The sequence below is a fragment of the Procambarus clarkii genome, chromosome 35 (assembly GCF_040958095.1).
Source record: "Procambarus clarkii isolate CNS0578487 chromosome 35, FALCON_Pclarkii_2.0, whole genome shotgun sequence".
NCBI lineage: Eukaryota > Metazoa > Arthropoda > Malacostraca > Decapoda > Cambaridae > Procambarus > Procambarus clarkii.
The window spans coordinates 25,263,874-25,291,758 of NC_091184.1; the positions used below are offsets into that span (position 1 = coordinate 25,263,874).

At 47.3% G+C, this 27,885-nt stretch overlaps 2 protein-coding genes across 2 annotated transcripts in view; both read left to right on the forward strand.

Annotated features, from left to right (window-relative positions):
• Positions 1-27,885, forward strand: part of LOC138371392 (uncharacterized) — a 238,065-nt gene that overhangs the window by 85,249 nt on the left and 124,931 nt on the right. The window lies entirely within an intron of this gene.
• On the forward strand, positions 5,607-27,590 carry LOC138371391 (uncharacterized). Its single transcript, XM_069336176.1, has 4 exons — positions 5,607-6,249; positions 19,327-19,473; positions 25,572-25,787; positions 25,887-27,590. The coding sequence occupies exons 1-4, from the start codon at positions 5,746-5,748 to the stop codon at positions 26,397-26,399; spliced, it is 1,380 nt and encodes a 459-aa protein (XP_069192277.1). The 5' UTR covers positions 5,607-5,745; the 3' UTR covers positions 26,400-27,590.

The window sequence follows — 27,885 nt, forward strand, 5'->3', positions numbered from 1 at the left end:
ATTTGCTCCATGGCTCTGGTCTAATTACAATAACAATGGCTGACCACTCCCTCCTCCCTGACACCTGGCTTACATTGTCCAGATGACAGTAAGTGATAGAAGGGTCACATTTACTCTATTTTAATTCTGATAATTAAGTTAATTTATATGAGATGTTTTTATGATGGTAAAGTCCAAAGACTAATGTATTTAAGAATAATTCCCACCATAATAGGTGGTGAATTTATAATAGTATGTGTTAATGATATCCCATTTTCTATAGACAGAAATTCCACTACAATTTACATTTTCTATGGGTAACTTGTGTATACAATACAGCAGCAATATTATCTGTCTGTATATTATTAAATGGTGTCGGATTTTCCGACATAATTCCCCAGGGGCTGCTCACGGGTCGAAGTTCTATTTAGAACAGACAAACACCGATACTCCTCCTTCGAATTATTAGATTAATTTGATGTTAGTAGTTAGTAATCACACATTTGTGTGTCTGTTCGTACAGGACGGATGTCCCGTACTAGAGTTGCAGGGGTTAGAAGTCTAATGCGATTTCATTTCCCTGTTAACTCTTGAAAGGCTAAAATTCAAGCCTAATTACATATTATTTAACCCAGAAGACTGAATGTGATCAAGTACTACAGTCAAGTATGATTCAGGGACTGCAGTGAGATCAGTGACATTAGATATAACTTGAAGTTTGTTCAGGTAACTGGTCACTGATATATAAACACTGAGGCCCATGGAATGCATCTTGATTAAATAATAAATGTATCAAATCAGTCATCAGATTTATTGGGGTTTAATTTAGTTAATTGATTCAGAAGATTGAATAGCTCATCATTAAAGTAAAGTATGGTTCTGAGACTGCAGTGGGTTCAGTGACATTGGTCGCAGTGACTTGTAGCTGTTTAGGCTACTGTTCACTGATTTGCCACTGAGGCCTCATGAACTCATCTTGAGCTTTAAATGATGATACTAACATCAACCTCTGTTACTATAGTCAGCTGTAATCTCCTTAGTATAATGCTACTGGAGAAATATAATCAGCTGACAAATTTAGACTTCTATTGGTATTGTTTATCTGCAGGCATAGGTCTCCTCAGGCTTGATACTGGGCCTGAGAGTAATTTACCTCCTGCAGAGTTTAACATGGTTATGCCCTGATATTTAGTAGGGCTACCGATGAATCGATGACAATAGTCTGTCCCTACAAGGAGACCGAAGTCGGTGAGGTGATCAGACTTAATATTATCTGCCAATTTTATTCCTCTATTTCTCAGGAATTTGGCTGTTGCTCTCAGACCTTGAACTTGTAGGTCTACTGGTATTTTGTCCACCACAATGGCTTGTACTCGACAGACGTACCTGCCTAAACGTACTGATGGTTGTACCACCTGGTAGACTTGAGGTCCTGCATCTGTTACAAACCCTGAGATATTGAATGACATCTGGGCTACAGGCCTTAATTGTAGTTCATCTGCCAACTTTTTAGTGACATATGTTCTCTGGGATCCTTGGTCAAACAACCCACGGGTATGGACCTTGGCCCTCTTATTCAGGATGGTAATTTGGGCAGTAGGCAAAGTTGTATTACCTTTAGACTTCGCGGATTGGACACTCTTTGTTGGTTGCACCTTGCAGTACTGTACTGTGGTGGGAATGCTATCTTCCATCTTGGGGTTTGGAGACGTTGTTTTGATGTCTCTGCACAATGCTGCATGGTGCTGACCTTTGTTACACCTATTACAGGTGTGTAATTGGGTCTCACAGTCCTTGATGTTATGTTTCCTGAGGCACCTCGTGCAATGTTGCAAATCTTTGAGTCGCTCAACACGGGCGTCACTATCAGGAAAATTAGAGCAGTGGTACATTGAATGTTTCTCATCGCAGAACAAACATGTTCCATAGCTTCCAGTACCCTTTAGTGTCATGTTCTTGGGTGACACAGTAACTATAGGCTTGGAGGATCCCACTGCATATACACCCACACTGCTACTGTTCCACTTTGGTGTTGAATTATATTGTCTAGATTGATTTGGAGTACCTTTGGTACTTTGTGGTTTACTATTATTGGTTTCTGAGGGTTTACTTGGTGGTTTTAATTTGTCATCTTTTCGTAATTGATGAACTACTGACTTTAAACCTTCAGATATTTCATTCATGGATAAGATGCTTTTATTGTAATGAGCACTCATTTGTCTCAATATGTCCCTAGGTATTTTCTCCTGGACAATTATTTTCAAGACCCACTCAGCCCCGTTTGTATCTGCTGTCAGGCTGAGGGCATTGATCAATGATTCTACCTCCAGCTTGAAGACTTGGAGTGAATCAGCTGAAGCCTCCGGTGGGGGTAAATGCAACAGCTCATGAACTAAATGTGATGTTCTTACTTCTGGATCAGCATAATTATCCTTGAGGAGTTTTACTGCCAGATCATAGCCATCATTAGTTAATCTCAGATTGGATACTACTGTTTTAGCCTCACCTGATAATTGGCCTGGCAAATAAGAGAATTTACTACTCTTTGGTAAAGATTGTTTTGAGTCCACAAGGTCAACGAATTTGTTCCAAAATTCGTCCCAATCTTCCTCATCTTTTCCTGAGAAAGTGGGTAAATTAATTGGAGGGAGTCGAGCTTCTGCTTGACTCGTATTAGATGCAACTGTTGCCTTGTTCTGGGCAATTAATTTGACGTAAGGCTGTAACGTGGCCTGAGTGTGATCTTCATAACTCGCTAGATCAACCATAATGTCGTCTATTTCTGTTTCTGATAAATTGGTGTTGGCAAGTTCAGCCACATATGTTGCTATTTGGCATTTGATTTGCTCAAATTTACCTGCAGCTGCTTGATAATAGCTTTCGAGGTCAGCATAATCAACTTGAGATTGTTGTAACAAATCTTCACATTTCTTGATCTGTCTTGTTAAGTGGCCTTTAAGACCTGCAAGGGTTCTTTTCATTCTCCCTGCATTATCCATACTGGCTAGTTGGTGAAGCCTTTTGGGGCTTGTACTTGGGTCGCTCATAATACTGAACAAGCACTGATGGTAGCCTAGGGTAAAATTCTGCACTCACTAGGCTGTAATCCTACCTCTACTAGAGGTTAGCACTTAAAATTAATACACATTATATATATACAATCATACACACTAATGATTTGAGTGATAAACCAGTGTCACTGGAAGTACCTTTAGGTTAGCTCTTCTATATCACCCTAGGATGGTATAGACACTAATTAATCACTCAAAGGTGTAATGACCATAAGTAAATTATTATATATACAACTCAACTCGAGTTGATAAAAATTACACCCAAAATAGGGTCTGGACCATTCATTAATGGTGCTGGGTTGTTCAGTATAGTACAACTAGACTATGGTAATAATGGGACTAGGATGAACAATAAATAGTTCAACTAGTCAATGGTAATATCCTACCCTGTTGTGGGTTTGCAATTAGTAAATATTATATTGAGATCACTAGTGCAATATATATTTAATAATTCTCTATTTTGGAGAAATAATCTACACAATTATTGATAATAGCCTCTTAATTAGCCTCTATGAAACTTCTAATATTATCTAGAAGTATTAAATATTATTAGTGACCTCGCGAAATAAACTCCACAAAATTCGTAGATAATCTCTCGCGAAATTTAACACCACGAAATCAGTGAATAATATTTTTTTTTGTTTTGAGATATATACAAGAGTTGTTACATTCTTGTACAGCCACTAGTACGCGTAGCGTTTCGGGCAGGTCCTTAATCCTATGGTCCCTGGAATACGATCCCCTGCCGCGAAGAATAATATATCACGAAGACACAGTCACTAATTTGGCTGGCTTCAATATTAGCGCTGTCATTTCACAGAATAACACGCCACCAAATCTGTGGGTGTGCATGAAACCGCTGACTAAGGCTTATCTGAACTGAGCGGGGCTCGTGAACTCGCTCGAGGCAACGCCGCCGTCTTTGACTGCTGGCTTTGTATAAATCACACTGCACTAGTATATTTAATGAATCCACAGGTTAACTGGTTCATCCGGTACTAAGATGACCAAATGTGGGTTCATAGGACCAATATTCCGGTTCCGAAGGTCCAAATAATGTGGGAACCGACCTGTGAGATTTATATTTATTTAATTTATATGAATTTATATAGAATTTATATTTATGTTAATTTGTATACTTCGATAGCAATTTGTATAATGATAAGTGGACTGTATTTCTGCAATAATCTCATAATCTCACAAATTGCTCCTCTACACATTAGGGGGGGTTTATATTAAATTTATATATATGCAGCCAATCAAACTACAGTATTAACTACACATTGAAGAGGTTCCTTATCTTATTGTACAGCAGGCCTTAGTCCACCAGGTATAACCAGGATGTAGACACCAAATTATCCTCTTTGAGGTAGCTTCCATCACCCAGTAACTGGTACACAAAGCATGCTTCCTCGTCTTGACCTGTCAAAAGGGCGCTAGCTGTAAAGCCAGAATCCTAATATATGACAGCTATATCAGAGAAAACACTGTACAATGAACCATAAAGACCTGGCTTAATTACCTTTAGTATGAGGCGATCTCGTGATCTAACCGGCTCACCCTATATCTATTGACATTAATGGCCATAAATGAAAGATAAACGGGTTTCGGAAAGACACTTCCCTTGAGATTGATGACAGCGTGTTGATGATGGCAGATCACTACTCTGATCTTCCATAACACTTCGTCCAAGAGAATTTATAGGAGCTGAATTTGCTCCACGACTCTGGTCTAATTACAATAACAATGGCTGACCACTCCCTCCTCCCTGACGCCTGGCTTACATTGTCCAGATGACAGTAAGTGATAGAAGGGTCACATTTACTCTATTTTAATTCTGATAATTAAGTTAATTTATATGAGATGTTTTTATGATGGTAAAGTCCAAAGACTAATGTATTTAAGAATAATTCCCACCATAATAGGTGGTGAATTTATAATAGTATGTGGTAATGATATCCCATTTTCTATAGACGGAAATTCCACTACAATTTACATTTTCTATGGGTAACTTGTGTATACAACACAGCAATATTATCTGTCTGTATGATATTATTAAATGGTGTCGGATTTTCCGACACTTTCTTCATCTGTATCATGATGAAGAATATAACTTATTTTTTTTTTTTGCTTGGCCCTTATCACTAACCCTCATAGGTGACATGGCGACTTATTTACACTAAGAATATCAAACATATCCAAAATATCCCAGAGAAAAGTGTAGTGGGTTGTGTAGTGAACAACAGCTATGGTGAAACTGAAGCATCAGGGATGCATGTTTACTTCTGAACGCTGTTCAAACGAATGAATACCGAACATGAACACTGTGTCTGAATACTGTAACGTGTGAATTGGAAGCAGTGCAAATATTGAGGTTCCTCTGTACAAGGAAATTATGTAAATATTATATAATTTGTATGGATAAATACAGTACAGTACTGTAATATTACTTTTTGTTGCAAATACATCTAGCTTAACCAAATATTCTTTTCCACAGGATAACAAGCCAGAGGAATGTTCAGTGTGTTATAACGATTATGACGACAATCAACTACGGCCTCGCACACTGCCGTGCGGCCACACATTCTGCTCCCAGTGTATTGACAATGCTATCAAGAATGGTCAGCTGACCTGCCCCAGCTGCTGTGCCGAGCATGCTGTCACAGCTGCTACTCTGCTCCCAATTAATTATGGTATGGAAGCCGTTATCAGAAAACTAAAAGGTATCGAGGTTGTGCCAGGGGTACCAGTACCAGCAAAACCCATTAAAACTCCTGCGAGAGGAATCAGTAAGAAGTTACGTTCCCTGGTGCAGGAGCAGAACATCATCATCAGCAGCCTCATTACTAGCTGTGAAGAGGTACTGTCCCAGCTGAGGAAGTACCGGGGGCAGCTGGGGGACTGGAAGACTTGCCACCTCCAGCTCCAGGACAGACTCTATGCTCTGGTAGAGCAGAACAAGTCAGCAATGAAGCTCTTGGAACTGGAGGATACCAGTGTGGTGGATATGACAACACAAGGAGAGGAAGGGAAGACTCAGCTGCAGGCCATGTTGGGGAGCCTCAACACAGTCAACACCCTACAGGAGGTTGACACAACCATAGACACAGCTGATGAGTGCAGCATGAAGGTAGAAGATTGGCTCAAGAAGTGCCAGGAACTCTTCCCAGATGTCAAGACTGTCCACACCTCAGTGAAGGTACGTTGCTGAAGGTCACATTGTTCTCACCCAACTGAGTGTAGTATTGCCTCTATATACTGTAAACACTTTTGACATGGAGACGCAATAAGATGAGAGTAGACTTTATATATAGGAAACTTTCTGGGGGAAGCACCTTCTGCTCCACGAAGCTATCCGGGCTGATATGAATGTATTAGACCCCTGACATCAGTCAAGCGAATGGAGTTCTAGGCCTAACACTGACCACGAGCCAGAACCTGGCCCCCTCAGAAAGGCACGACGAGCAATGGCCTATAGAAACCCCGTGTGGTTGAAAGCATTCTATATCTGCCATCAACCGGGTAATGCACCCAGAAAAGTAGGCATCCCAAAACAAACATCTATTCTGGTTAAAAGATTGCTACTGGAAGCCGAACTATTGGACAGAACTCCCCAAATGAAAAATGAGCAAACGAACATGGTGTCACAACCTTCACCATGCCGCCGTCTGCGCAGCAACTCCCCCTCCCCGGGAGGGAGTAGGGGAGCCCCAGACCCACGTGCCGGCTATCCACACACCAGTTCTGTGGCTGATGTGCTTCCTGGACGGTTGTGCGACTCTGGCTCTGAATTTTCCAGTGCTGTACCTTGTGATGTGGTCCTGTCCGGTGGTGGTGTGCGAGCCAGGAGTACTTTTACCAGTACTCGGTCTGCTTGCACCTAGGGTTACCTTCCCTAGGAAGGTAGCCCTAGAGTACTGCCTGTAAGTACTGCCCATGGAGCTTGGGGCTACCTTCCACAAATCACCTTTGGGGTCTACTGCTGCTGTGGGCTTTTGCTGCTCGGTGATTACCCTCCATTGGAGTCAGCTGGGGTGCTTCATGCACCCCTCTTTGCCTCTGGGAAGGAGGTAGTTTTCGTCACTGGTTGGGATGCAAGGTACTGTGCAGCTAGTTGTCATCTACTCATAGTGGCCGGCTCTGTTCCGCCTGGGCACGTTATGCTCCTGCGAGATTTTTTGTTTTTTATTGTTTTTGTTTTCCTGCCTGGTGGGGGTCTACCCCTTGGTTTTGGTCCTCACCCAATTATATCTTGGTGGTCCTCTACTAGGTACCTGTGAGTGTACATGTCCCGTGAGTTCAGCAATTTGGAGTTTGTTTTGGTAATTTTTGGCGCTGGTTAGCAGTTCCTAGTCTAGGCTTCCCCTAGTGAGAATACGCGACAAAGGGCCCTGGAAAACCCTATGTGGCTCAGTGGTCTGATGGAGGCGTCCCTCGAGTCCCATCTTGCTTCGTACGAGTTTTAAAGGTTGCTCTGTCTCCTTATCTCAGGGTGACACTCGCTGTTTGTGCCTCCGTCATGCTGCCTGTTGGGTCGGTGACACCTTCAACCTGGAGTCCTGCGAGTTTTGTTCCTTGTTTGTACTCCAATACACCCAGTCCACTGATAATGATCTACGGGTGCAGGCAGCTACGGCATTGCATGCGCGTTTTAGGTTGCTGCAATGACCTAGGTTGGATGCTCACCCATAAGCCCTGAGACTGCCCCATGTTTGGTTATAGGGACCCAGATTTGGGGATGTTAGTCGTTTCGACTTTGGTTTTGTCAGTGCCCCCTTGTCCTTCCCCTGCTGTTGTTCGTCTTGTTCCTCCCCCCTCCCCCTTGCTTCTGGCTCTGATGCATCTGAGAGTTTCAGAGTCGGGGTAGGGTTTAGTTGGTGTTGAGACTCTGACAGTTTCAGGGGATGCCCCTTCCTGTGCGACGATGGAGGCATTCAAGCCTGTTCCTTCAGCTGGTGCTTCTGGGTTTGACCAGTGGGCCCTCTTTATTCCAGCTTTTCCGGCGGCTTCTGCCTTTTCTTTTGAGGCAGGGGGCTTGGAGGACGGCTCAGCCCCGGGGCCTGATGTGGAGGTTCCCGGGGCAGGGGGGAGGGGATGACTTGGGAGGCTTGGGCCCATTACACCCCGCTTGGTTTTTGGTACTCTCGGAGCAGGGCTTGTTACAGTGGGTAGGGTTTTCTTATCTTCCCTCCCTGTACGAGTTTGATATGGCGTCGACCCCTCCCCGTATTCGGTTCTGTGTTTTCTTGTGTGCTTCAGTCCAGTCCTTCCGGAAGTTTTTGGCCTCTCGCATCCCACCTCATGAGGTGCAGGAGGCTCTTAAGGTGGTTCAGGTTTACCTGGGGGACAACTATGTGCACCTCAATGCGTGCTTGTTCACCCCTGCCCTTCCTCGGGATGTCGGCATTGTGCAGCTTCACATGCAGGTTCCCACCCTTTTAGCTGCCCTGGTTGCTGAGAATTTTTGTGCCCGTGGCCTTTTGGTGTTGGTCTTGCGGTTCTTTTCCCTTCTCGAGCGGTCTTTGAATTGACTTGAAGAGGACATGGAGGCACTTGGGACCGATCCTGGGTCTAATGCGTTGGTTTTGACAGTGCGGGCATCGTCTGCCCTGTTGAAGCTGTTCGTGTTGCGGACATCCCGCATCCCTGCAGGATGCTGCAGGATGCAGTGTCTGTTTTTGTTTCTTATCTCGCATGTCGGCAGGCGATGATCTTTCAATCCGTGGAATCCGCTTGGGCTCTGGTTCTTAGGTTTCTTTGCCTGTTTGTCCTTTGCTGTTTGCAGAGTCTGTGGTGGTGCAGTATCTTCAGGTAGCTTTTTCCGGTTGCCGTCCCATGTCGAACTTGTTTGTTCTCCAGGGGGCCTGTGGGGAGGTCTTCCCAGAAGGGTTGTGCCAGGGCTTGGGGTTCCTCTTGTCGTGGTAGGCCAGTGGTGCCAGTTTTGGGGATGACACAGCCTTCAGAACTGACGACGGCTGGTTAGCGTGGTGATCGCTCTGCTCATAATGGGCTTTTCATATCGTTTCTGATGGCCTGCGGTAGTGTTGGGTGGCCCCTCCTCCTTTAGGGGGTTCGGGGCTGGTGGGTGGGTCCCTCAGGTGAGTCCCGCATGTTTCCAGTTCTGAAACGGGACTGTGCAGACCTGCAGTTCATTCTGAACTTGCTCTGTCTGAGCCCTTGGGTCTCCTGCCCCTTCTTTCGGATGTCTACTCTGTCCCAGGTCTGTCTTTTCTTGGAGCCGGGCACTTGGATGGTGTCCCTTGACTCCGGGATGCATATTGGCATGTCCCAATTCATCTGGGGTTCAGGGACTGGCTTGGTTTTGTTGTGGGGCATCAGACTTACCATTTTCATTGCCTTCCATTCGGCTCGAATCTGGCACCTTGCGTGTTCACACGCCTTACCCAGGTTATGGTGGCCCATCTGCTTCTCTTAAGGGTTCGGATTTTGGCCTACCTCGATGACTGGATGGTGTGGGCTCCCAGCCAGTCCGCACGTCTGCTCGCCAGGGATTTGGTTTTTTCCCAGCTCACCTGATTCGGGTTCCTGGTGAGCTGGAGAAGTGCCATCTGGTTCCCTCTCAGGTTCGGTCTTGGCTGGGTCTTGTGTGGGACTCTCGGAGTGCTTCCTTGTCTCTTCCTCCGGAGGCCCTTTGGCAGCAGTCCCGCCTTCGCCTGTTTCTGGGGGGATCCCGGGTCACGCGGTGGTTGCTCGAGGGTTTGTGTGGGAGTCTGAGCTTAGCAGTGATGGTCTACCCACCGGGTCGGGTTTGGTTTCGTTGGTTGTTCTGATTCCTTTGGGGTCATCCCTTCGGCCTCTCTCGCGATCGCTGGGTTTGGCCTCTGGGGGCCTTGCATCAGTTGCTGAGTCGCCGACTTCCTCTTTGGGTTTTTCGGGGGTTCACTGCCTTGCTGCCTACCCGAGCCCTCGCTCAATGTGTTCATGGATGCATTGTCTCTAGTCTGGGGCTTTGTGACCAGTGCTCAGAGTACCGGCCAGGAGTGGTGAGGTCTTTCCTTCCTGACCCACAGCTTGGTGTGGGAGTTTGCAGTGGTGTGGCTGTCACTTCGTAGGGTTCAGGTTGCTCGCGGATCGATGGTCAGGCTCCATTTGGACTGCTCCCCAGTGGTTCATTGCCGGGGTTCGATGCGGTCCTTGGCTCATTGGGGCTGGTAGCTTCGGGTGACTCGTCTGCTGAGTTCTCAGTGTTTGGCTCTCCTGGCAGTTCACGTTCGGGGGGGAGGGGGTCCAACGTCCTGGTGGACGGCCTGTCTTGGTTCATTCCACTGTCCACGGAATGGACGGTCGACGCTGACTCGTTCAATTGGCTCTGCCGGACATACGGGCTTCTGGAAGTGGACCTCTTCGCATCTGCATGGTTGGGGAGCCTCCCATTATATGTGGTACCCTTCCCCAACTGCAAGGCTGTCAGGGTCGACGCCTTCAGGCAGGACTGGTCAAGGTGGGGTTTCCTGTACCACTTCACCATTGTTCAGCTGTTACTCCAGGTCCTAACTCGCTTGGAGACTACCAAGGGAGAGTAGTCCTCTTAGCTCCTTGGTGGCCGGCCCAGCCTTGGTTTCAGGTGCTGTTTGCTCGATGTCTGAACCCCACGGGTCTTCCCGTGGCTCTGCCTCTTTCAGTAGATCGGACCAGTCCGTTACGTAGCTGGTTCTACTTCTCCTTGAGTCTTCATGTCCAGTCTTTTTGATGTGGGTCTATCTCCGTTTGTATGGTGATCAGGTGGCTTTGTTAATGGTGTCCCACCTGCATGCTTCATCTCTGTTTCAGTATGAAGTTTCCTGGCGGTCCTTCCGTTATTTCTTATCCCTTCGTAGGTCTCTGTTACGGTTGTCCTCTCCTTTCGTTGTTGTTTTGGGACTGTCATCTTATGCAGATTACTGTATAAACCCGCTAATCTGGACTATATGGGTAGGACCCCATGCCAGATAAGCCGGTTTTCTGGATTAACATACTTTTTCACCACGTGAGTCCAAAAGTGACCATTTCCAAAAATGTTTGTACAGACAACCACTTGGTTTGCAAACTTAAGTTATCCAAAGGCAGGCATGGAGGGAGCTGTCAAGTCAGTCAGTCAGTCCAGTCCAGTCAGTGGAGGAGAGGTAGTGAGGGATGTGTAATTACCTAAGTGTAGTTACAGGATGAGAGCTACACTCGTGGTGTCCCGTCTTCCCAGCACTCTTTGTCATATAACGCTTTGAAATTACTGACGGTTTTGGCCTCCACCACCTTCTCACCTAACTTGTTCCAACCGTCTGCCACTCTGTTTACAAAAGTGAATTTTCTTATATATCTCCGGCAGCTTTGTTTCGTTAGTTTAAATCTATCACCTCTTGTTCTTGAAGTTCCAGGTCTCAGAATTCTTCCCTATCAATTTTATTGATTCTTGTTACTATAATGAACGTAGTGATCATATTGCCTCTTTTTCTTCTATCCTCTAGTTTTTGCATATTTAATGCCTCTAACCTCTCCTCGTAGCTCTTCTCCTTCAGTTCTGGGAGCCACTTAGTGGCATGTCGTTTGCACCTTTTCCAGTTTGTTGATGTGCTTCTTATGATATGGGCACCATACAACCGCTGCATATTCAAGCTTTCGTCTAACAAAAGTCGTGAACAATTTCTTTAGTATATCTCCATTTATGTATTTAAAAGCAATTCTGAAGTTAGAAAGTGTAGCATAGGCTCCTCGCACAATGTTCTTAATGTGGTCCTCAGGTGACAGTTTCTATCTAGAACCACTCTTAGATCCCTTTTTTTTTTTAGAATTCTTTAAAGATTTCTCACATAATTTATAGGTTGTGTGGGGTCTATGTTCTCCAGTTCCACATTCCATAACATGGCATTTATTCACATTAAATTCTATTTGCCGAGTGTTGCTCCATGTACTTATTTTGTCCAGGTCTTCTTGAAGAGCATGACAATCATCTAGGTTTCTTATCTTCCCTATTATCTTAGCATCATCAGCAAACATGTTCATGTAATTCTGTATTCCCACAGGCAGATCGTTTATGTAGACAATGAACATTACCGGTGCGATAACTGAACCCTGTGGTACTCCACTCGTGACATTCCTCCAATCTGATACCTTGCCTCAGTTTACGGCCCTCATTTTTCTGTCAGGAAATTTTTCATCCATGTTAGAACCTGTCACCCTCCAATATGTTCCAGTTTCCAGAACATCCTCTTATGGGGGAACTCTGTTGAAAGCCTTTTTTAGGTCCAGATAGATGCAGTCAACCCAACCATCTCTTTCCTGTAATATCTCTGTGGCTCGATCATAAAAACTGAGTAAGTTCGTTACACAGGATCTTCCAGATCGAAAACCATACTGTCTGTCTGATATTATATCGTTTTTCTCCAGGTATTCTACCCATTTAGTTTTAATTATTTTTTTTTTCCAATATTTTGACTATTACACTTGTCAATGATACAGGTCTATAATTAAGGGGGTCTTCCCTGCTTCCACATTTGTAGATTGGAACTATGTTAGCCTTTTTCCACACATCAGCTGCAACTCCTGTAAACAGGGATGCCTGAAAAATCAGTTGAAGTGGAATGCTGAGCTCAGGTGCACGTTCTCTTAGAACCCATGGTGAAACTCCATCTGGACCAACTGCTTTGTTCCTACTTAGCTCCTTGAGCATTTTTTCCACTTTGTTTCTAGACACCTCTATGTGTTCTATGTTGTTCTCTGGAATTCTTATTGTATCTGGTTCCCTGAAGACTTCATTTTCTACAACACACTTTGGAATTTTTCATTTAATGTTTCACACATTTCCTTTTATTTTCCGTGAATCTATTTCCCATTTTCAACCTCTGAATATTATCCTTTACCTGCAATTTGTTGTTTATGAATTTATAGAATAGACCTGGTTCTGTTTTACATTTGTCTGCAATCCCTTTTTCAAAACTTCTTTCTGCCTCTCTCCTCACTGCCGTGTAGTTGTTTCTCGCATCTTTGTATCGCTGGTATGTTTGGGGGTTTGGCCTCTTCCCTGTATTGATTCCATTTTTATGTCTTTTGGTCTCTGGCCTTCTTGCACTTTCTGTTGAACCAATCCTGTTTCCTAGTTCTGCATCTCTGTTTTGGTAAAAAAAAATTTGTGCTTTTATCATATATTTCACAAAACTTGACATACATCTCATTCACTTCCTTGCCTAGCAACAAGTCTGTCCAATTATACTCACTAAAATTTTTTCTAAGGTCACCATAATGTCCTCTCCTGAAGTCAGGTTTTTCAACTGCTTCAACCTCCTTATTTTCTTCCAGACTATAAAGCATTGCATATTTTATTCCCAAAAAGACATGGTCACTTTTACCCAAGAGAGGAAGGTTCTGAATGTCAAATATTTCTTCCTCCTTCCTGGTAAATATCAAATCTAGCATGGAGAGAACGTCCCCTTCCCTCATCCTCGTAGCTTGCTTAACATGTTGATACAAGAATGTTTCCAGGATGAGGTCTACAAATCTACAGGTCCAAAAATCTTCTGTTTTAGCTTCATATGCTTCCCAGTCTATGGATTTCAAGTTGATGTCGCTGACTATCAACAGTCGTGATCTATCGTTATTCGTTCTCGCTATAATCTCTCTCATTATTGTTATAAAACCTTCTCGTTTACTATTTAGCTCCTCCTTTGACCATGTGCTGCTTGGCGGTGGACTATATGCATTTATGATCATTAGTTTATCATCCTCATGGCAGATCTCTAGTGCTATTATGTCAACTTCTTGTGGATTGGCAGTCATTATTCGTTCACCTTTAGGTGTTCTTTTACCAGCACAGCAACGCCACCGCCTTTCCTAATTTTTCTGTCCCGTCTCCAAATTGAGTAACCCCTTGGGAATATGACCTCATTTAAAATAACATCTTCAAGTTTTGTCTCCGTGAGTGCAACAATGTCTGGTGTCTGCAGCTGTATTACATCACTTAACTCCAGTATCTTCGATCTCACTCCATCTATGTTGGTGTATGTAATCTTCAGGAACTTGTTTTCCCTCTCCTTATTCTTCACTCCACCTCTCTCTAATGCTTTTGTTGGTTTGCCTTTATGTACCACTTTACTGGTCTGCCTATCCCTATCACTTTGTAGAAAAAAGAATTGATTTCTTCTTCATTCCTGCTCTCATTTAAACTTTTTGCCTCGGCGAGGTTCAGTTTCAGCTTCTCTCTGTCTTCTTTTGAAAGATCTCGTCTTAACGACCACACTTTCCCATCCTCATCACTTTGTAATTTACTAGCATTCCTTAGTACTTCTTCCATCTGTTTGGCACCATTTAGGGTGATCCTCAAAGGTCGATCTTTCCATTTTACATATCTGTCTATTCTCCTGTAGTCGCACACATTCTCTATGGTTGTAAGACCTTCCACGAGGCCAACAATTTTATCTACTACTTTCGCTTCTTCTACAGCTCTTTCTGACCTAGATGTTATCTCCTTTTCTTTGCAACCAAAAATTATCAGGGACTTACTCCGATCAACTGTGTTTTGCACCAACTTCGGGTTAGATCTATCTCAAGATAGATGCCAATTTCTTTCTAACTTCCAGCTTAATGTTTGTTTTATCTTGGTTGCTGCAGTGTTTGGCTTCCTTTACTGCTTCTTCAATTTTTTCCTTCTCCTTGGCCACTTGTGCATAGGTGAGTTGCATATCCTTCTTGCACTGTTCTATTCCCTGTGTAACTTCCTCCATCTGTGCTGACAAAAGCTGTTTCTCCTGTTGAATTTCCTTACCTAACCTATTGTAGTCATTTATGTTTAAATTTACTTTAACTTCTTCCAAAATTATTTTTAAGAGTTTATTTTCTTCTTCCATGGCTTTGCAATTTGTTTCCAATTGATTTTTATCCGTGCACAAGTCTTTCACTAAACCCTCAAGACATAAAACTTTGCTATTTAAATGGTCATTACTTTCTTTCAATTTACTAATTATTTCTACATGAATGTTCACTATAGTATCTAATTTTACCAACTTGTTGTATAGACTGGTTATATCAATGCTTTCTTCATTGAATCCAGCAAAATCAAGCTCTGTTTTGTATTTCCTCTTGCCGGCGGCCATCTTGAATGTTCTTCTCTGCACTGGAAACACTAGGGCAACTTTTTCTCATCTAATTTTTCACTTCCCTTGGCACATTCCTGTTATCTCACCTATTTTTCAAAAGCACTATACCTTTATGTTCTCTGGGACACCACTCACTATCATCATCCTGTACTACAATACTTAGGATTGTTGAAATATGCTGGAGCTCCTCTGATGCAAGTGTTGACCCTGGGGGTGTCACCTTCTTGAAAAGGTGTGTTATGAAGTCAGCGTGTTAATTCGCTGACAAAGCACCGAACAAAGTCTCCCACCCATATTAAAATTTATATCTTAGCTTTATGCTATTAAATGTTGATTTTTGTGTTTAGTGTACAGTCTTATGATAAATTAATAATCATTAACATGTTTTATTGCTTCCTGTTTATTAATTAAACAAATACATTTTTACTTATGTATTATGGACAGTTGAACTATGTGACCAGTATAGTAGAGTGTGTATACGGCATGTGGGGGGTAGGGGTGGAGGAGGTGTGTCGGTGGTGGGGGAGGGCTGGCTCACTCCAATAACCCTAACACACTCGACCCCGTTAGCCAGATTTGTTTCTTAAATTCTGGATGTACATGCTCATATATATTTTTGGATACAGAGTTTGTCTAGTAATATTATTAGGATAATAAAAAGTTATAAAAGTACTTGTTTTATGAATGGTTTATTATATTTAATGGAAATTCTCCAGGCTATTTCTGGCTGGCAATCTACTGCCACCTATAGAAGGATCTCTTGGGGAGGGAGGCAGTGAATGTGAGTGGGACTGAGGAAGTGAGCAGCAGTGAGGGTGACCCTCTCCCTCCCTTCATGACCCCCTCCCTTCCTGGTGGTGGTGTAAGAGTGTTAGGCCATTGATCCTGCTAAATATCCGCTAGTCCGGCTTCCATGGGCATTTTGGCCAGATTAGGAGATAACTTTATCCGACCACGATTTTTGCCGGATTCGGGCATTTTCCGGATTAGTGGGTTTCTACAGTACTGTCGCCTCATATCGTGTGGGGCTGGCAGAGTCACTGCAGCTTGCGTTCGGCATTGATGTTACTTCTGCACTGTTCTGCAAGCTGTCTTGTGTGTTGTTTCACCTCCGGCCTGCTCATATGCCGCCTGAACCGTCCTGGTTGTTTTACCGGGTGCTCACTTTTCTATCTTCTCCTCAGTTTGTGGTGGCCGCTTCGGTTCAGGACTGTTTCTCCAAGGCTCTTTTCTTGTTGGCATTGGCCTCTGGGGGTGGGTTTGGTTGGGGAGCTTCATACTCTCCTCCTGCGCAGGGGTTTTCTGCTCTCTTGGTCCCGGTGGTAGGTTTTTTCGGTTGCAGCCGTCTCCTTCTTTTCTGGCAAAGAATGAGACTGCTACTTTCTATAGTGGTCCTTAGGTTGTTGATGCTTAGTTGGTTCGGCCAGGGGTGCATCATGTGTTGTGTCCGGTTGTGGCTTTCCGCTGTTACATGCGTGCCACGGCCTCGGTGGCCGGGGACATGCTTTGGGTTGACCTGGTTTCCCAACTTCCCTTTTCCAGGGTTCGGGTCTCCCAGGTCATCCACAGCGTTATTTGGTCCAGCCAACCTGCGGTCTATCCTCGTGCTCACGACGGTTGTAAGTTTGCTGTGTAGGCTGCCGTCTTCGGTAACATGTCTTGGCCTGACATTCGGTCATTCCCTAGTCTGGCATGCGTCGCATTGGGTTGGCAGTTGCAGCCAGTTGTCTCGACTTCAAGTTGAGGAGCGAGTGGCGACCACCTCCCGGGTAAGTCCCTCCTGTTGTTGTCTTTGGGTAAGTAGCTCCAGGGAGCCAAAGGGGCTCACCAGAAAACCAGCATTTAATGTAATAAAATTCCAGAGGCTCCCTCGGCAACCTCCCTCCCTCCATCTAGTTGACAGCTTTTTGCGTGTTTTGACATCCAGTCTCAGAACTGGGGCATGGATAGTCAGCGCGGGGGTCTGGGGCTCCCCCTTCCCCCTCCCAGGGAGGGGAGAGCTGCACAGAAAATAAAAGGGTGACTGTTGTGACGTCATGCTCGATTTTCAGTTGGGGAGTTCTGTCCAATAGTCTGGCTTTTAGTAGCAATCTTTTAACCAGAATAGGGGGTTTGTTTTTGGGCATTTACCTTTCTGGGTGCCTGACCCCTGTCGATGGCAGACATAGAATGCTTCCGTGGGAGTTTCTATAGGTCATTGCTCCTTGTGCTTATCTGAGTGGGCTAGGTTCTGGATCATGGTCCCTGGTAGGGCTAAGAACTCCATTCACATGACTGATGCCAAAGTCTAATATATCCATATCAGCCTGAATAGCTCTAGGGAGCCTCTGGGTGTCCCCCAGCAAATGGCGTTTCATTACATTCAACGCCGTTTTTTTGCTCTAACACCTGAAACATTGTTAATAACAAAGTCAGCTATCATCTTGGTGTTTCTCTACACTGTGGTCAATACAGTACTCAGTGTTCACTACACTCATCTTATTTTGTCAAATTACTTCACTCAGTCTGATGCTTCATTGTAGTGCAATTACTTTACTAAGAGCATGATACTTCATTGTAGTGCAGTTACTTTACTTAAAGCCTGATGTTTCATTAGAGTCCAGGTTCCACCATTGTAACACTGTAAGGTGTTTGGTTTAGTTGTATTTAAAATACATAGAGATACATGAGTCACAGACAGGAATTTGAATTTGAGAAGGCGCCAGGTTGTCGGCCTGAGATCTCACACCTCAAAGCGTTAATGACCTCAAGTGACCTGAGGTCAGATCATGCGAATTTCACCTTGCTTCTGCTAATCTTATAATTGGAGCCTGGTAGCCTTCAAACATGCCGACGTTTAAGGAGTGGCTTGGTAGAGTGCCTGAGGCTATCTACTTGTGGGCGGAGTTAGTTACTAGGTTCCCCAATATATACTCGGAGAGCTATCGATTCGAGAGCATTAACAGAGGAGCCAGCAAAGCAGAGAAGACGGCCTAGCCCGGGGAGGCTGTCGGCCGGCAGGGCGGGACAGTCTCTGTCAACTATAGACCCCCCCTCTCAATCCAGCTATAGGCAGACACTTGGTGAGTTGAGCATTAAGGTGACTTGGTCGTGTTTTACAAGTGTTGTGTGATGATCAGGGGCAGTCAGTTGTAGTGTTCTCAGATTCTTGGAGGATGACTCACTTTACATATATATATATCTTGAACATTGCTTAAATTATGATACTTAGTATGTGAAATATAATTGAATTTATTATTTAAATTGCCTTTAACTGTGTCCCCTAGAGTTTGAGTTGAGGTGAGAAAGCCTCTGCGATTACTGGTTTCATGATTTAATGAGTACATGATAAAGATGGGACATACTAATAATGACCTTGATAACATCTTTTGTGAATATTGTGATACAGACAAGTTCCATTCCTGGTCTTGTATGTAATGATCATGAATGGATGGTGGCAGCATTTCTTCTTCTTCTACTATCTACTCTTCTTCTACTTCTACTATCTACTCTTCTACTTCTACCTATCTACACCTCTCCCTCCACCCCTCTCTAAACTCTCACTTTCAACTAATGACCCTCCTCGCTCCTCCCACCTCTCTACCTCTCACCCCAGACCCTCACTAATTACTTCACTATTCATTTCTTTCCTTTCGTTTTCTCTTATACGTTTGTGGCACTGAAATGTATTCTAGAGTTCTCTCTAGAGTTCGGGTAGCTGATCCAGTTACGGCGCCTTGTAGTCGCCGCACCTAGGTAGTCGAATACCTAGGTTACAAGGTGTTGAACGAGCGAGGCTGCCTTCGGAACTCTGGAGGTGCTCTAGAATAGGTAGCTAACTGAGGACGGGATAATGGACTAGAGAGAGCTGTTTCCCCCGGCCTCGTTAGTTAACTGGGGGGTGGAATAATGGACAAGATAGAGCTATTTCCCCCACCCCCCGTTACACCATTAATGTTTGTGTTGGTAATGACAGGTGCAGGAGACCAACAGGGAGGCGCTGGAGATGATGACCACAGAGACAGGTGCCACAGCTGACCCCGTACACCTGGGAGACTCAGCCTCCACCATTAATGTTTGTGTTGGTAATGACAGGTGCAGGAGACCATCAGGGAGGCCCTGGAGATGACGACCACAGAGACAGGTGCCACAGCTGACCCCGTACACCTGGGAGACTCAGCCTCCACCATTAATGTTTGTGATGGTAATGACAGGTGCAGGAGACCATCAGAGAGGCCCTGGAGATAATGACCACAGAGACAGGTGCCACAGCTGACCCCGTACACCTGGGAGACTCAGCCTCCAGCATCATGAATAAAGTTCAGGAAATCACTGGACAGATCCCCCAGAAGCAATTAACAGTAAGTTTTTTCTTATATCACAAGATATTGAGTTGCATTTTGAGGAGAGGAAGCTGTTCTTAGGTTTATCGAGGTTCCCCAAGGTCAACTACTGACTTAATATACAATACACAATAGTTGCCTTACTCCTGGAAAAACATTTACTGCTAGGTGAACAGAGGAATCTGGTGAAAGGAAACATGGGAATCATTTCTGTCCTGCGCGATGATTGAACTTGCGATTCTCTATTGAACCCAGGATCCTGGCCCCTCACAGAGGCACAGAGAGCAGGTGACACTCCACCAACCTACCAAGAAATCATCCAGGAAGACAGTGAACCAAAAAAGACAACTGATGGGTTTAAAGAGACTAAAGCCTTGAAACTGCCAACAAACTTCCAAACAATGCCAGCACCAACCCCCCTACCATTAGAGGGGGCTGGAGCTACAGGTCCAGCACCAACCCCCTACCATTAGAGGGGGCTGGAGCTACAGGTCCAGTACCAACCCCCTACCAGTAGAGGGGGCTGGAGCTACAGGTCCAGCACCAACCCCCTACCAGTAGAGGGGGGCTGGAGCTACAGGTCCAGCACCAACTCCCTGCCAGTAGAGGGGGGGGGGGCTGGAGCTACAGGTCCAGCACCAACCCCTAGCCAGTAGAGGGGAGCTGGAGCTACAGGTCCAGCACCAACCCCCTACCAGTAGAGGGGCGAGGGCTGGAGCTACAGGTCCAGCACCAACCCCCTGCCAGTAGAGGGGGGTTGGAACTACAGGTTCATCACCAACCCCCTGCCAGTAGAGAGGGGCTGGAGCTACTGGTTCAGCACCAACCCCCTACCAGTAGAGGGGCGAGGGCTGGAGCTACAGGTTCAGCACCAACCCCATGCCAGTAGAGGGAGGGCTGAAGCTACAGGTCCAACATCAACCCCACTGCCAGTAGAGGGGGGCTGGAGCTACAGGTCCAGCACCATCCTCCTGCCAGTAGAGGGGCACTGGAGCTACAAGTCCAGCACCAACCCCCTGCCAGTAGAGGGGGGGGGGGGCTGGAGCTACAGGTACAGCACCAACCCCTAGCAAGTAGAGGGGGGCTGGAGCTACAGGTACAGTACCAACCCCTTGCCAGTAGAAGGGGCCTGGAGCTACAGGTACAGCACCAAACCCCTGCCAGTAGAGTTGGGCTGGAGCTACAGGTCCAGCACCAACCCCCTGCCAGTAAAAGGGGGCTGGAGATACAGGTCCAGCACCAACCCCCTGCCAGTAAAAGGGGGCTGGAGATACAGGTCCAGCACCAACCCCCTACCAGTAGAGGGGGGCTGGAGCTTCAGGTTCAGCACAAATCCCCCTGCCAGTTAAGGGTAGCTGGAGCTACAGGTCCAGCACCATTTCCCTGCCAGTAGAGTGGGGCTAGAGCTACATATCAAGCACCAACCCTCCTGCCAGTAGAGGGGGGGCTGGAGCTACAAGTCCAGCACCAAGCCTTGTAAAAGCACCTTAATCACCTTCAGTGATTAAGTGCTGAATTGCACACTAGTTTCTCTGTCAGCTATCTAACCCTGTCAGAGTAAAAGAGACAAATGTATGTGAATGCATGTGTGTATATATGCATGTATATGTACGTATATATGTGTGTATGTATATGTATGTGTATAAAGTACATATGGAAGCTGATCAGAATTGCATTTCACCTTTGTAAATGCACATTAATGACACTTCGAACACTTTATGTAAGGCATACGTAAATCTGTGTATATATCTATTAACATATGTAGGTTAGCTTAGCATATTAAAAGTACCGAATCATCATCTGTGGTTGATTGTTCAATAAATCCCTGAACTATATGTTTAACTGATCTCTAACCCTGTCCATGGAGGACAGAAGAAAATGTATATATGCTGGTTAGCATTGTAAATGTGTGGCCACGTCTGTGGTAGAAAATAATAATAATAAAAAAAAAGGGAGCCAGTCGGCCAGGCGGACAGCACGCTGGACTTGTGGTCCTGGGTTCGATCCCAGGCGCCGGCGAGAAACAATGGGCAGAGTTTCTTTCACCCTATGCCCCTGTTACCTAGCAGTAAAATAGGTACCTGGGTGTTAGTCAGCTGTCACGGGCTGCTTCCTGAAGGTGGAGGCCTGGTCGAGGACTGAGTCGCGGGGACACTAAAGCCCCGAAATCCTCTCAAGATAACCTCAAGAAAGTAGAGGGGGGCTGGAGCTACAGGTCCAGCACCAACCCCCTGCTAGTAGAGGGGGGACTGGAGCTACAGGTCCTGCACCAACTCCCTGCCAGTAGAGGGGGGCTCGAGCTACAGGTCCAGCACCAACCCCCTGCCAGTATAGGGGGGGATGGAGCTACAAGTGCAGCACCAACCCCTTGCCAGTAGAAGGGGCCTTGAGCTATAGGTCTACCACCAACCCCTGCCAGTAGAGGGGTGCTGGAGCTACAGGTCCAGAACCAACCACCCTGCCAGTAGAAGGGGCCTTGAGCTATAGGTCTACCACCAACCCCTGCCAGTAGAGGGGGGCTGGAGCTACAGGTCTAGCACCAAAGTCCTGCCAGTAGAGGGGGGCTGGAGCTACAGGTCCAGCACCCTCCCCCTGCCAGTAAAGGTGGGGCTGTAACTACAGGCGGAGCACCAACCCCCCTGCCAGTAGAGGGGGGCTGTAGCTACAGGTCCAGCACCAACCCCCCTGCCAGTAGAGGGGGGTCTGGAGCTACAGGTCCAGCACCAACCCCCTGCTAGTAGAGGGGGGACTGGAGCTACAGGTCCTGCACCAACTCCCTGCCAGTAGAGGGGGGCTGTAGCTACAGGTCCAGCACCAACCCCCCTGCCAGTAGAGGGGAGCTGGAACTACAGGTTCAGCACCAACCCCATGCCAGTAGAGGTGGGGTTGAAGCTACCGGTCCAACATCAACTCCCTCCCAGTAGAGGGAAGCCTTGAGCTACAGGTCTAGCACCAAACCCCTGCCAGTAGAGGGGTGATTAGAGCTACAGGTCTAGCATCAACTCCCTGCCAGTAGAGGGGGGCTGAAGTTACAGGTCCTGCACCAAATCCCTGCCAGTAGAGGGGGGCAGGAGCGACAGGTCCAGCACCAACCCCCTGCCAGTAGAGTGGGGCTGGAGCTACAGGTCCAGCACCAACCCCCCTACCGGTAGAGGAATGGCTGGAGCTACAGGTCCAGCACCATCCCCCTGCCAGTAGAGGTGGGGCTGTAACTACAGGTCCAGCCCCAACCCCCTGCCAGTAGAGGGGGGCTGGAGCTACAGGTGGAGCACCAACCCCCCTGCCAGTAGAGGGGGGCTGTAGCTACAGGTCCAGCACCAACCCCCCTGCCAGTAGAGGGGGGTCTGGAGCTACAGGTCCAGCACCAACCCCCTGCTAGTAGAGGGGGGACTGGAGCTACAGGTCCTGCACCAACTCCCTGCCAGTAGAGGTGGGGTTGAAGCTACCGGTCCAACATCAACTCCCTGCCAGTAGAGGGAAGCCTTGAGCTACAGGTCTAGCACCAAACCCCTGCCAGTAGAGGGGTGATTAGAGCTACAGGTCTAGCATCAACTCCCTGCCAGTAGAGGGGGGCTGAAGTTACAGGTCCTGCACCAAATCCCTGCCAGTAGAGGTTATCTTGTGGTTATCTTGTGATGATTTTGGGGATTTTTAGTGTCCCCGCGGCCCGGTCCTCGACCAGGCCTCCACCCCCAGGAAGCAGTCCGTGACAGCTGACTAACACCCAGGTACCTATTTACTGCTAGGTAACAGGGGCATAGGGTGAAAGAAACTCTGCCCATTGTTTCTCGCCGGCGCCTGGGATCGAACCCAGGACCACAGGATCACAAGTCCAGCGTGCTGTCCGCTCGGCCGACCGGCTCCCTTTTAGGGAGGGGTGATTAGAGCTACAGGTCCAGCACCAACCCCCTGCCAGTAGAAGGGGGGCTGTAGCTACAGGTCCAGCACCAACCCCCCTGCCAGTAGAGGGGGGGCTGGAGCTACAGGCCTAGCATCAACCCCCTGCCAGTAGAGGGGGGCTTGAGCTACTGGTCCCGCACCAACCCCCTGCCAGTAGAGAGGGGGCTGGAGCTACAGGTCCAGCACCAACCTCCTGCCAGCAGAGTGGGGGCTGGAGGTACAGGTACAGCACCAACCCCTAGCCAGTAGAGGGGGGCTGGAGCTACAGGTCCAGCACCAACCCCCTGCCAGTAGAAGGGGGCTGGAGCTACAGGTACAGCACCAATCCCTTGCCAGTAGAAGGGGCTGGAGCTACAGGTCCAACACCAAGCCTCTGCCAGTAGAGGGGGGCTGGAGCTACAGGTACAGCACCAACACCCTGCCAGTAGAGGGGGGGCTGGAGGTACAGGTACAGCACCAACCCCTAGCCAGTAGAGGGGGGCTGGAGCTACAGGTCCAGCACCAACCCCTTGCCAGTAGAAGGGGCTGGAGCTACAGGTCCAACACCAAGCCTCTGCCAGTAGTGGGGGGTTGGAGTTACAGGTCCAGCACCAACCCCCTGCTAGCAAATGGGGGCTGAAGCTACAGGTCCAGCGCCATCCCACCTGCCAGTAGAGGGGGGACAGGAGGCCTGGTCGACGACCGGGCTGCCGAGACGCTGAGCCCCGGAAGCACCTCAAGGTACAGGTCCATCACCAAACCCCTGTCATTAAATAGGGGCTGGAGCTACATGTCCAGCACCAATCCTCTGCCAATGGAGGTGGGTGGGAGCTACAGGTCCAGCACCAACCCCTCTGCCAGTAGAGGGGACTGGAGCTACAGGTTTAGAAGCAACCTACCTGCCAGTAGAGAAGGGGTGGCTAAAGCTACAGGTCTAGCACCAACTCACTGCCAGTAGAGGGGGGGCTGGAGCTACAGGCTCCGCACTAACCCCCAACCCCTGCCAGTAGAGGCGGGGGTGGGGGGTTGGAGCTAAAGATACAGCACCAACCCCCTGCCAGTAGAGGGAGGGCTGGAGCTACAGGTCCAGCACCAACCCCCTGCCAGTAAAGGGAGGTTTGGAGCTACAGGTCCAGCACCAACCCCCTGCCAGTAGATGGAGGCTGGAGCTTCAGGTCCAGCACCAACCCCCTGCCAGTAGAGGGGAAGGCACTGGAGCTGCAGGTCTAGCACCAACCCCTCTGCCAGTAGAGGGGACTGGAGCTACAGGTTTAGCACCAACTTACCTGCCAGTAGAGAAGGGGTGGCTAAAGATACAGGTCTAGCACCTACACCCTGACATTAGAGGGGGGGCTGGAGCTACAGGTTCAGCATAATGGGACTGACTGACCACAAGTGAAAATGGGGCTGAAACTGTCCCCATGTAATAATGGGACTGACACTGACCACAGGTGATAATGGGGCTGACACTGACCACAGGTGATAATGGGGCTGACACTGACCACAGGTGATAATGGGGCTGACACTGACCACAGGTGATAATGGGGCTGACACTGAGCACAGGTGATAATGGGGCTGACACTGTCCACAGGTGATAATGGGGCTGACACTTACCACAGGTGATAATGGGGCTGACACTGTCCACAGGTGATAATGGGGCTGACACTGTCCACAGGTGATAATGGGGCTGTCACTGTCCACAGGTGATAATGGGGCTGACATTGATCACAGGTGATAATGGAGCTGACACTGTCCACAGGTGATAATGGAGCTGACACTGTCCACAGGTGATAATGGGGCTGACACTGATCACAGGTCATAATGGGGCTGACACTGATCACAGGTCATAATGGGGCTGACACTGACCACAGGTGATAATGGGGCTGACACTGATCACAGGTCATAATGGGGCTGACACTGACCACAGGTGATAATGGAGCTGACACTGTCCACAGGTGATAATGGGGCTGACACTGATCACAGGTCATAATGGGGCTGACACTGATCACAGGTGATAATGGGGCTGACACTGACCACAGGTGATAATGGGGCTGACACTGACTACAGGTCATAATGGGGCTGACACTAACCTGAGGTGTTAATGGGGCTGACACTGACCACAGGTGATAATGGGGGCTGACACTGACCACAGGTGATAATGGGGCTGACACTGACCACAGGTGATAATGGGGCTGACACTGACCACAGGTGATAATGGGGGCTGACACTGTCCACAGATTGAGGACCTCCGCAGGATGAGTGAACCCGTCAAGAGGCTGGTGGAGGCTGGCCGTGTGGTGGCCGTCAAGAGGCTGGTGGAGGCTGGCAGGGTGTTGGCCATCCAGGAAGACCAATATGGCCGCCGCTCTGCCAGGATAACTCTACAAGACGGACAGCTGTACCTCCACCCACTCCTGCGGCAGCCCACGCCCGCCCACGCCCACACCCTCCAGGTTACTATATTACACCAACTAGTTTTACTGAGTTATGATAACTAATATGATAACATTTTGTTATACAGTTATTAGCATGATTTATTTCATTTTCTGCAGGAGAGTGAGGTTGTGGGCGTGCTGGACCCTTCCTGCACCCTGGCGTTCCTTGACCTCGGGTGGGCGGGGTCAACAAGAGGGCGGGTCACCATCCGGCTGACCCCTGACACTCCGCTGGCCAGACAGTTTGTGTTGTTGTGTACGGGCCAGCGGGGCCACACCTACCGCAACACTAAACTGTTGTGGCTGGGGTTCAGGGGCAACCCGGGGCAGTGTGTAGAGGGCGGAGATTACGAGAGTAATAATGGTTGGGGAGGAGCCCCACTGCTGCCTGACCTCATGGGGCAGTACCGGGAGTCAGGCCAGGCAGGAGCTGTGTGGGCCAGGTATGGGCTGGGGGGTCCCCAGAGTGCCCAGTTCGGCATCACCACCTGGGAGCACGAGGATGGTCGCTGTAGGTTAAATGTCTTCGGTGATGTGGTGAGCGGCCTGGATGTGGTGAAGGCAGCAGTCAACCACAGGCACATTAAAGAGGTGACTGTGGTGGACTGTGGTGTTGTGCTGCCACTCTAGGTCACTGTACTACCACCATCACTACTGTGGTGTTGTGCTGCCACTCTAGTTCACTGTACCACCACCATCACTACTGTGGTGTTGTGCTGCCACTCTAGTTCACTGTACCACCACCATCACTACTGTGGTGTTGTGCTGCCACTCTAGGTCACTGTACTACCACCATCACTACTGTGGTGTTGTGCTGCCACTCTAGTTCACTGTACCATCACCATCACTACTGTGGTGTTGTGCTCCCACTCTAGTTCACTGTACCACCACCATCACTACTGTGGTGTTGTACTGCCACTCTAGTTCACTGTACCACCACCATCACTACTGTGGTGTTGTGCTGCCACTCTAGTTCACTGTACCATCACTACTGTGGTGTTGTGCTGCCACTCTAGTTCACTGTACCATCACTACTGTGGTGTTGTGCTGCCACTCTAGTTCACTGTACCATCACCATCACTACTGTGGTGTTGTGCTGCCACTCTAGTTCACTGTACCATCACCATCACTACTGTGGTGTTGTGCTGCCACTCTAGTTCACTTTACCATCACCATCACTACTGTGGTGTAGTGCTGCCACTCTAGTTCACTGTACCACCACCATCACTCCTGCATCACCCTGAACTGCGTATTTTGATGACAATGCAGTTTAAGGACATACCTTTATCACTATATCATCATAACTTAACTATCTTTGGTATTTATACTTTGGTATCATATACCTGACAATCACGGCTGTATCACCATCAATGCTATATCTACTCAGTACTGTAACCTATCATTTCTGTATCACTATAGCTTCACTATCACCTCTATATATCACCATCACCTCAGGGCCCACACTTGGGGTCATATACTGACCATGTTGAGTAACAAATTGTTGGTGTCACTATATGACAGCTGTTGTCACTGTTATATCACCAATAGCTCACTATCACATAACACTATCATTGCTACACCAACATCATTTCACTGTATCTGCATTATCACCTCACACTGATATTTCCTCCTTACATTCACTGATATATCACTATCATTGCTACAACACCAATACCTTACTGTCACTGCTATATCACCACCATACTATCACAGTTATATCACAATCACTCAGGTGTGTTCTGATATTACCATACTGGACCATGGTGTGTTGTGATATTACCATACTGGACCATGGTGTGTTGTGATATTACCATACTGGACCATGGTGTGTTGTGATATTACCATACTGGACCATGGTGTGTTGTGATATTACCATACTGGACCATGGTGTGTTGTGATATTACCATACTGGACCATGGTGTGTTGTGATATTAACATACTGGTCCATGGTGTGTTGTGATATTACCATACTGGACCATGGTGTGTTGTGATATTAACATACTGGTCCATGGTGTGTTGTGATATTACCATACTGGACCATGGTGTGTTGTGATATTAACATACTGGACCATGGTGTGTTGTGATATTACCATACTGGTCCATGGTGTGTTGTGAT